This window comes from Salvelinus sp. IW2-2015, unplaced genomic scaffold (assembly GCF_002910315.2).
Source record: "Salvelinus sp. IW2-2015 unplaced genomic scaffold, ASM291031v2 Un_scaffold2161, whole genome shotgun sequence".
NCBI classification, from domain to species: Eukaryota; Metazoa; Chordata; class Actinopteri; order Salmoniformes; family Salmonidae; genus Salvelinus; species Salvelinus sp. IW2-2015.
The window spans coordinates 77,065-88,068 of NW_019943492.1; the positions used below are offsets into that span (position 1 = coordinate 77,065).

Here is an 11,004-nt window from a genome sequence, read left to right on the forward strand (position 1 = left end):
GTCACTACAGACCCTGGTTAGATTCCAGGCTGTATCACAGGTGTCACTACAAACCCTGGTTAGATTCCAGGCTGTATCACAGTGCTAGAGGTGTCACTACAAACCCTGGTTAGATTCCAGGCTGTATCACAGGTGTCACTACAAACCCTGGTTAGATTCCAGGCTGTATCACAGGTGTCACTACGAACCCTGGTTAGATTCCGTTGTAAATAAGAATATGTTCTTAACTGTCTTGCCAAGTTAATTTTTGGTTAAAAAGAAGTAAACAGTTTTTTCCCCCATGGTTGTAGTTTTGGATAAAAATGGGAATGTTATGCTTTACAATGGTAATGACAATGGATTAGTGATGTACTTGTGTCACACAAATCAATGTTTACCAGCCATTTTTAGTAATTTCTTTTTTACACACAGTCCCAGTCAAGTTTGGACACCTACTCATTCAAGGGTTTCCTTTATTTTTTACTATTTTCTACATTGTAGAATAACAGTGAAGACAAAACTATGAAATAACACATATGGAACTAAAAAAAGTGTTAAATCAATGCATTTCAATTAACAGGTGTGCCTTTGTTAAAGTTAATTTGCGGAATTTCTTTCCTTGCGTTTGAGCCAATCAGTTGTGTTGTGACAAGGTAGGGTTGATAAACAGAATAGAGCCCTATTTGGTAAAAGACCAAGTCCATATTATGGCAAGAACAGATCAAATATGCAAAGAAAAATGACAGTCTTTAAGACATGAAGGTCAGTCAATACGGAACATTTCAAGAACTTTGAAAGTTTCTTCAAGTGCAGTCACAAAAAGCAAGAGCTATGATAAAACTGGCTGAGGACCGCCACAGGAAAGGAAGACCCAGAGTTACCTCTGCTGCAGAGGATACGTTCATTAGAGTTTAACTGCACCTCAGATTGCAGCCCAAATAAATGCTTCACAGAGTTCAAGTAACTGACACATCTCAACATCAACTGTTCAGAGGAGACTGAATCAGGCCTTCATGGTCGAATTGCTGCAAAGAAACCACTAAAGGACACCAATAATAAGAGACTTGCTTGGACCAAGAAACACGAGCAAAGGACATTAGACTGGTGGAAATGTGTCCTTTGGTCTGATGAGTCCAAATTTGAAATGTTTGGTTCCAACCGCTGTGTCTTTGTGAGACGCAGAGTAGGTGAACGGATGATCTCTGCATGTGTGGGTCCCACCGTGAAGCATGGAGGAGGAGGTATGATGGTGTGGGGGTGCTTTGCTGGTGACACTGATTTATTTAGAATTCAAGGCACATTTAACCAGCATGGCTACCACACCATTCTACAGCGATGCGCCATCCCATCTGGTTTGGTCTTAGTGGGACTATAATTTGTTTTTCAACAGGACAATGACCCAAAACACACCTTCAGGCTGTGTAAGGGCTATTTGTCCAAGGAGAGTGGTGGAGTGCTGCATCAGGTGACCTTGCCTCCACAATCACCCAACTTCAACCCAGTTGAGATGGTTTGTGAGGAGTTGGACTGCAGAGGGAAGGAAAAGCAGCCAACAAGTGCTCAGTGTATGTGGGAACTCCTTTAAGACTGTTGGAAAAAATCATTCCTCATGAAGCTGGTTGAGAGAATGCCAATAGTGTGCAAAGCTGTCATCAAGGCAAAGTGTGGCCACTTAGAAGAATCTCAAATATAAAATATATTTTGATTTGTTTAACACTTTTTTGGTTACTACATGATTCCATATGTGTTATTTCATAGTTTTGATGTCTTAACTGTTATTCTACAATGTAGAAAATAGTAAAAAATAAAGAAAAATCCTTGAATGAGTAGGTGTGTCCAAACTTTTGACTGGTACTGTATATCTGTAGCTTTTATATTGTTTTTGTAAACAGTTTAGTTTTTGATGTTTGTATCAAGACATTGGATATGTCTTGGCTAAACGTTCCCGGCACTTTGGAGAGGTTGAAAAAAAAACACCTGGATATCCCCCTGTGTGTCCCCTGACACCACCACAATGTTTGAGAGACGTTGGTTAGTTTTTATAGTGAAAAAATTACTTATAGGTACATCCGGCGTGCAAAAACAGTGAAATTAACACATTCGGACACATTGGAGAGGCTGAAAGGACAGTTGAATGTGCCCTGAATTCCCCATAACACCACCACTATGTTTGAATGAGGTTGATATGGTAGAAATTGTGTTTTTATACTGAACCAATAGCATTTAGGGATTGCAAATATGTAATAGCACTGGAATTATCTAATTTACAGACATATGCCACTTTGGAGAGGTTTAGGGACACTTGGAAACGTCCCGTGACCACACCTGACACCACTTACTAAAATATCTGCCCATTTCTAGTTGTCAGGTCTATCAATCCCTTTTTCTCTTTCTGAAATTGTTCACATGTTGTGGAAGCCATCTGATGTGTTTCCAGCTCTAGTCATCAATAATTCACTTATAGCTTGTCAATGAAAGATGACTTTCAAAATCAAATACATGTTTTATTTATTTGGTGTGTGCTTGATCTTGAGTATTCTGAACTATGCAACTCCTATCTTCTGATAATTTCCTCATAATCTCCCAGATGTATTCTTTCCAAATATACCAAGTTTTTGAATGTCAGAACCATGTAATTACACATGAATAGCAGTTACTTTTTTCCAGACACGGCTCCACTGATAGCCAGTTGTAACAGTGGTAAGGGTTCACTCCATGGTGCTGAAAAGAAAGCTCTGCTGTTGGGACAGCTTTATGTCCCCGGATTTGTGTTAAAAGCTCTACAACAAAGCTTTCTTAGTGTCCAACAAGCTTTCTCTACCCTTAACCTTGTTCTGAACACCTCCAAAACAAAGGTCATGTGGTTTGGTAAGAAGAATGCCCCTCTTCCCCACCGGTGTGATTCCTACCTCTGAGGGTTTAGAGCTTGAGGTAGTCACCTCATACAAGTACTTGGGAGTATGGCTAGACCGTAGACTGTCTTTCTCTCAGCACATATCAAAGCTGCAGGCTTAGGTTAAATCTAGACTTGTTTTCCTCTATCGTAATCACTCTTCTTTCACTCCAGCTGCCAAACTAACCCTAATTCAGATGACCATCCTACCCATGCTAGATTACGGAGACGTAATTTATAGACTGGCAGGTAAGGGTTTTCTCGAGTGGCTAGATGTTCTTTACCATTCGGTCATCAGATTTGCCACCAATGCTCCTTATAGGACACATCACTGCACTCTACTCTTCTGTAAACTGGTAATCTCTGTAAATCCGTCGCAAGACCCACTGGTTGAGGCTTATTTATGAAACCCTCTTAGGCCTCACTCCCCCCTATCTGAGACATCTACTGCAGCCCTCATCCTCCACATACAACACCCGTTCTGCCAGTCACATTCTGTTAAAGGTCCCCAAAGCACAAACATCCCTGGGACTGGAACGAGCTGCAACAAACACTCAAACTGGACAGTTTTATCTCAATCTCTTCATTCAAAGACTCGATCACTCTTACTGATAGTTGTGGCTGCTTTGCGTGATGTATTGCTGTCTCTACCTTCTTGACCTTTGTGCTGTTTGTGCCCATTAATGTTTGTACCCTGTTTTGTGCTTCTACCATGTGCTGCTGCTATGTTGTGTTTCTACCATGTTGTTGTCATGTTGCTACCATGCTATGTTGTTGTCTTAGGTCTTTCTTTATGTAGTTGTCTCGTGGTGATGTGTGTTTTGTACTATATTTTTATTTAATTTATTTGTATTTTTAATCCTAGTCACCACAGGAGGCCTTTTGCATTTTGGTAGGCCGTCATTGTAAATAATAATTAGTTCTTAACTAATTTACCTAATTAAAAAAAGGTTCAATAATAAATAAATTAAAATGTAGTTCCTAACAGTTCGTGTGCACCGTTTCTCATGTTGAGTTTGCCCCACCAAGATCTACATGCTAAAATCGCCAATGGAGGGCAGACACTGCGAGATTAGCGGCAAGAGGAAATTCTTCTCAGGCAGTTTAATAGACATCGACTGGGGTCCTACAAGCTTTTAACTCACGCATGCGCATGAGAGAATTTCTCTTTCTCGGTGGACACAATGGCGGACGTAGAGTAAGTGATTTCTTCTCTGCCAGAATCTATGACCATCTACTAATTTAACAAATATCATACGTTATTTGACATTAAGTTAGTTATCGCCAGCTAAAGAACATGTTTGTCGCGTCGGTAGTGTTGAGTGGCGTTTTGTATATTTTTGTTGATTTGGTTGACTCGGGACTGGATATGGTTAGAAACATGCCCGGCTTGCGAATCCATTTGCACATGTTTTAACCTATATGCGATGCGTGGCTCGTAGTTTTACTTGCATATTGTCAATGAGTTGTAAAGTATATTTTGTGGTTATTTCGCTGTTTGAGCCCCGCAATATCACAAAGTATATGTTGCGTCTGTCTTCGCCCGGCAAAACTAACAAGCCAGGTTAGCTCACGTCAGGCTCAGGTTTTGGAAATGGCTAACTAGGTAACGCTAACAGATTTCGCAACATGTTTGGTCTGTTAAGTTATTATTCCTCAGTCAGTCACTTCCATGTTAAACTATTTCCCCCATACTCTAAACAAATTGTTGCCTCTTGCAGAAAAAAGGTTCCGGCTGTCGCACATAGCCGAAGAGCACTTGTTCTTTAAAAGACGGAAGGGGCCCTCCTACTCTACACCCCCTAAATATCGAAGACACATGCGCATCAAGAAGATGCTAGCCGAAAAAAAAAGTAAGTTTGAACTAACCCAAGTATTAACCTAACTAGCAGGCATAGAATCTCCTTAGATGCAGTTGATGTACTGTCTGTTTGTGTTGTGTGTGGGGTTAAAAGCTACCCACTTTCATTCAAACTGTATAACTACAATGTGGTTAATGATGCTCAACTTTTTTCCCCATCTTATCGACTATGTGTGAACCAGTCTGAATAAGCCAATTTGTCTGAAACCACATAGAAATGTCCTAAAATATCATTGTCAGATGGTATCATTGTAACTGCATTGTTGGTTAAGGGCTTGTTAGTAAGATTCCACTGTAAGGTCTACTACACCTGTTGTATTTGGTGCATGTGACAAATAAAATGTTTTTGATCAGTTTAAACACGGTTCAGCCATAAAATGATTAATTAATTCCAGGTTTATACATATGTCTAAATTGATTGGTCCAACACCAAATATGGAAGATATACAACCAGGAGTGGCACAGTCTAAACTAGCAAAAGTCAAAGCAAATGAACGTACTTATTTGATCCACACTGTCAAGTCCGAGGTTATAATATTGCAGTCTATCCTTTATAATGACACTACTAAAGAACTATGGGTTAACAAGAGGTGTACCTAGCTGTGATGTCTGCTCTGACTCATGGTTGATACCTTATATCCCCAGACGCGTAAGGTGACCAGGAAACTGATCTACAAGAGGGCTGAGAAGTACCACAAGGAGTACAGGAGAGAGATGTACCGGCGTGAGATCCGCATGGGGCGGACAGCCCGCAAGGTTGGGAACTTCTACGTCCCAGCTGAGCCCAAGCTGGCCTTCGTCATCAGGATCAGGGGGTATGTTTTTGTGGATTCGACTGCTAAATGCATATTTTATCCCTGTTTTTTGTCAGATTTCCATGTCTGGTCTCGTACACCATTACTCAGGTGCTATGGTAAACTGGGATTGTGATTTAAGTCGTTACCTGGACATTGATTTTATTTGTTACTTCGGATATTAGCCGGTGAACCATGTCGTCTTTTCAAACTCTTCTAACATTAATCGTTGTGGCTTAAATGCATGCTTCAACTTTTTTCCCCATTTTTATTCGACTCTTGGTGAAACCCAGTGGTCTGAAAAAATAAGTCCAATTTTGTTCTGAAAACCACAATGAACTGTTAACTAAAAAGCCGGACTGGAAAATTAAGACTATTAGTGATGCTGACACAAGAATTAATCTATGTACACTGTGTACCTCTCTTCCTTGCCCCTCGCCCTCTCTTTTCTGCCCCCCCTCTTTTCCAGTATCAACGGTGGGTCAGGTCCCAAGTGCGCAGGGGTTCCTCCAGCTCAATGCGTCTGCGTCAGATCTTTCAGAAACGGTGTGTTCGTCAAACTGAACAAGGCTTTCCATCCAACATGCTGAAGGATCGCCGGAGCCCCTTACATTGCTTGAGGTAAGGCGACATTACTACCACCAAATGTATATTCACCTAGGGAAGAACATGGTGTCTTGATGTAGCGGAGGAGGGAAAACTAACCCTGAATTGCCAAATAGATAAGAATGACTCGTTTTTCAGTATTCAGAACTTCTTCATGTTTGCAAAACAGGATGTTGTGTACAGCATATTGCGAAATCACACCCCTGCTTTTGATTGGCACAGCCGTTCGATTATTTGACTTATGGTTTTTGTGGTTGTGTTTCTTTACTTGGACAGTGATTTAGGTAGTGTAAAACCTAACTTTTCGGGCTGCAGTGAATTGGTCTGGAATTTTTCAGTGTGAGTTTGTTAATGTGCTCACTTTTTTTTCCCCATTCTTATCGCACTCTGGTTGAATCCAGTCTAAAAATACCAATTTGTCTGAAACCACATTGATATTACTAACTAACACTTCTGTGGCGTGTCCAGTATGAAATGAACCAAATGTTTTGGTTGGGTGCAGCTGCAGTAGTTCTCACTGTTTCTATGTGACTAAGCTACCTGCTTGCTGTTTCACAGATCGTATTTTCCTGCTCTTGTTTCCCAGGTACCCCAACCTGAAGTCTGTTCGTGAGCTGATCTACAAGCGTGGCCATGGCAGGATGACCAAGCAGCGCATCGCCCTCACAGACAACGCCTTGGTCGACAAGGCCCTGGGTACGCATTTACTTATACGAGACTGAGTCGCTTCAAGCGCCCATAATGTTGGAAGTCCAGGCCTTTTTCACATGTACTCTGACATAGACTAGATTCGTCAACATGATCCCTGACATGATGGGACAAATCTCTACTGTAATGATTGTCCTGTCATTCAAACTGTATAACTACAATGTGGTTAATGATGCTCAACTTTTTTCCCCATCTTATCGACTCTGGTGATTCCAGTCTGAAAAATAAGCCAATTTGTCTGAAACCACACTGAGAAAAAGACTGCGATCTGAAATGGCAGAATAGGCCACTGCGTTTAGTGATTTGGGACATGGATATCCCATTACTGTACAATAACCTTTAGCTGTAAACTTCTCTACACCAGCAATAACATTTGCTATATATAGTGCATTTGGAAAATATTCAGATCCCTTGACATTGTTACTTTACAGCCTTATTCTAAAATTGATTAAATCGTTTTTCCCTCAGCAATCTACACACAATACCCCATAATGACAAAGCAAAAAACAGTTTTTGAAAATTTTGGGTGCTTATTTATAAAAACAAATGAAATCCCATTTGCATTAGTATTCACACCATTTACTCAGTACTTTGTTGAAGCGCCTTTGGCAGCGATTACAGCCTCGTCTTCTTGGGTATGATGCTACAAGCTTGGCACACCTGTTTTTGGGGAGTTTCTCCATTCTTCTCTGCAAATCCTCAAGTTCTGTCAGGTTGGATGGGGAACGTCGCTGCACAGCTATTTTCAGGTCTCCAGGGATGTTATTGGTTTCAAGTACAGGCTCTGGCTGGGCCACTCAAGGACATTCAGAGACTTGTCCCAAAGCCACTCCTGCGTGGTCTTGGCTGTGTGCCTAGGGTCATTGTCCTGTTGGAAGGTGAACCTTCGCCCCAGTCTGAGGTCCTGAGTGCTCTGGAGCAGCTTTTCATCAAGGATCTCTGTACTTTGCTCCGTTCATCTTTGCCTCGATCCTGACTAGTCTCCCAGTCCCTGCCGCTGAAAGACTTCCCCACGGCATGATGATGATGATGCTGCCACCACCACGCTTTAATGTAGGGATGGTGCCAGGGTTCCTCAAGAAGGGACGCTTGACATTCAGGCTGAAGAGTTCAGTCTTGGTTTCATCAGACCAGAGAATATAGTCTCATGGTCGAAGTTCTTTAGGGTCCTTTTGGTGAACTCCTAGCAGACTGTCATGTGTCTTTTTACTGGGGAGTGACTTCCATCAGGCCACTCTACCATAAAGGCCTGATTCCTGGAGTGCTTCAGAGATGGTTGTCCTTCTGGAAGCTTCTCCCATCCCTACAGAGTAGCTATGTCAGTGACTGTCAGGTTCTTGCTTTTCTCTTTGACCAAGGCCCTTCTCCCCAGATTGCTCAGTTTGGTCGGACGGCCAGCCCTAGTTAGTCCGCAATGCAATATTTTTTTCCCAATTTCCCAATTATGGCTGTTCTCTTAAACATTCAGCACTCTAGAAATAGTTTTATTTTCATCACAATTAGATCTACTGACAGATCTGACGTGCACTGTCAACCGTGGGACCTTTTTATAGACAGGTGTGCCCTTTCAAATCATGTCCAATAAATTGCTTTTCCCACAGGTGGACTGGGATCAAGTTGTAGAAACGTCTTAAGGATGATCAATGGGAACAGGATGTGCTTAACCTTTCTAGGACATTCGGCTGAAAAGGCAGCGCGGGAAAAAATATTGAAAAAATATTTTTTCGAAATATGTAATTTTCGCACGTTAACAAGTCCAATACGGCAAATGAAAGAAACATCTTGTTGATCTACCCATCGTGTCCGGGATTTTTTTTTGCTTTACATCAAAAACACAACATATGAACATATCACCGCCAATTCCAAAAAACGCAGGCATTTTCCCAGCCAAAAGATAAGTCACAAAAAGCAGAAATAGAGAGAAAATGTATCACTAACCTTTGATCTTCATCAGATGACTCATAGGACATCAGGTTACACAATACATGTATGTTTTGTTTGATAATGTGCATATTTATATCCAAAAATCTCAGGTTACAATTTGGCGACATCTTCAGAAATGCCTCCAAAATATCCGGAGATATTGCAGAGAGCCACATCGAATAACGGGAAATACTCATCATAAACTTTGATGAACGATACATGTTTTACATAGAATTGAAGATACACTTGTTCTTAATGCAGCCGCTTTGTCAGATTTCAAAAACTTTACGGAAAAAGCAAACCATGCAATAATCTGAGACGGCGCTCAGATTTCAAATTTTGTTTCTGACACGTTGGCTGGATTCACAACAAGTGTAGCTTTCATTTGGTGTATTGCATGTGTGATTTCATGAAAGTTAAATTTTTTATAGTAATTTATTTGAATTTGGCGCTCTGCATTTTCCCAGAGAAGTTAACCTGTTTTCGCTTTGTCATTATGGGGTTTTGTGTGTAGATTGCTGAGGATTTTTACATTTTAGAATAAGGCTAACGAACAATGTGGAGAAAGTCAAGGTGTCTGAATACTTTCCAAATGCACTGAATTGTCACATTCAAATTTGATTAGATTGATAATCTCCTGGATGGTCAGTCCTTCCATATGTCTTATCATTTTGAGTTTAAATAATTTTTTATCCCTCGGCTCTTTGAATTACACTGCAGATCGCCCTTTTTAAACACACATGTACACTCAGTCCTCACTCTGTCCTTGTCCCTCCAGGTAAATACAGTATCATCTGTGTGGAGGACCTGATCCATGAGATCTACACAGTCGGGAAGAACTTCAAGCCTGCCAACAACTTCCTGTGGCCCTTCAAACTGTCCTCACCCCGCGGCGGCATGAACAAGAAGACCACTCACTTCGTGGAGGGAGGCGATGCTGGAAACAGGGAAGACCAGATCAACAGACTCGTCAGGAGGATGAACTAGAGGTGACTAGATTTAAGGCAGCGTTTCCCACCCGTCGTCCCTTGGACCACCAGGGGATGCGCCCCCCCCCCCCCCCCCCCCCCCCCCCAGTGCTACAATCACAGCTGATTCAAAATAATCAACAAGCTTTGTATTGTTGGGGCTAACACAAATGTTCACACGTTGGGGTCCCAAGGACGGTGTTTGGGGGGGGGGGTGTTTAAGGTGAGATGGGAAAACCTGTATGAGTGTATCCCAAGTGATACCCTATTCCCTATATAGTGTACTAGTTCAACCCATAAGTAGTTCACTATATAGGGAGTTGGGGTGCCATTTGGGACTCACATTGAACTTATGGGGATGTGTGTGTCTCAGAGTAGGTGCGCTGATCTAGGATCAGTTTTCACGTTTACGTGATGACCTGGTCTTCGCTCATTGCTCCAGCTCAGATCGTTCTCTCTTTCTCTTGATGTGTGCACTTCAATTCTTTCCACAAATATTTAAGCATTGGATTGGAGGCTATGGGTTAGATGTGAGTTTCCATCATATTTTTTATAACGGCCATTTTCCTTTAGAGTGAGGAGGGGAAGTGAACATGGGCACACTTAGGGACGAAGGAAAGATTATTGGGGCACACGACTGATGTCCGTAGACTCTGACCCTGGTTCTGGAAAGCCAATGGGTGTTTAGGATTTTGTTTACTTTTGAATCCAAGATCTTGACTAGATGAATCGGGTCTTGTGTTGTCAGGGTTGGTTGACTACTACTTTATACCAGTGCAACGATTGAGAACAAACCATTTAAAACATTGTTTATGGGTGTCTTCTCAAGTTCCTAAGTGTCCAGTTTCTGTTTTACACAATGTGGTTAATGATGCTCAACTTTTTTCCCCATCTTATCGACTCTGGTGAATCCAGTCTGAAAAATAAGCCAATTTGTCTGAAACCACATTGATATTACTGGCACTTCGAGGATGTTTTCCCGTCTAGTTACTTAGTGAATTAAAGGAAATTGTGTTTTATTTTAGATGCTCAGTTCAAAGTTTGTGCTCAGTGCTTGAAAACATTCGAACATTGGTGACAACGGATCTCAAACTAAACATTGGAAGTGTGTTGCTGTAAGAAACGTAACTTGTTTTCCGGTATTAAATATAAAAATGTCTTGTCTTCCAGGTTTTTCCAAAGGATGCTGTGGAGTCTGTACAATAAACATAAAAAGGAACGTATTGGTCTTGTCTCATAACTCTGGTGTCTAAAATCTGTTTTGTGTCGTAT

At 41.4% G+C, this 11,004-nt stretch overlaps 1 protein-coding gene and 3 non-coding genes across 4 annotated transcripts in view; all 4 read left to right on the forward strand.

Annotated features, from left to right (window-relative positions):
• LOC112073129 (large ribosomal subunit protein uL30-like) overlaps positions 1–10,951 on the forward strand; it is a 17,614-nt gene extending 6,663 nt beyond the window's left edge. Inside the window, exons 7-9 of the mRNA XM_070440046.1 lie at positions 6,720–6,829; positions 9,543–9,753; positions 10,903–10,951. Of these exons, the coding sequence (XP_070296147.1) occupies positions 6,720–6,829; positions 9,543–9,751 (319 nt within the window). The 3' untranslated portion in view covers positions 9,752–9,753; positions 10,903–10,951. The remainder of the gene's footprint in view (positions 1–6,719; positions 6,830–9,542; positions 9,754–10,902) is intronic.
• On the forward strand, positions 4,859–4,947 carry LOC112073140 (small nucleolar SNORD12/SNORD106). The gene has a single exon (XR_002894473.1). It is a non-coding gene; the product is annotated as a small nucleolar SNORD12/SNORD106 (small nucleolar RNA).
• LOC112073139 (small nucleolar SNORD12/SNORD106) lies at positions 7,001–7,092 on the forward strand. Its single transcript, XR_002894472.1, has one exon. It is a non-coding gene; the product is annotated as a small nucleolar SNORD12/SNORD106 (small nucleolar RNA).
• On the forward strand, positions 10,591–10,682 carry LOC112073138 (small nucleolar SNORD12/SNORD106). The gene has a single exon (XR_002894471.1). It is a non-coding gene; the product is annotated as a small nucleolar SNORD12/SNORD106 (small nucleolar RNA).
• Positions 10,952–11,004: the final 53 nt, after the last annotated feature.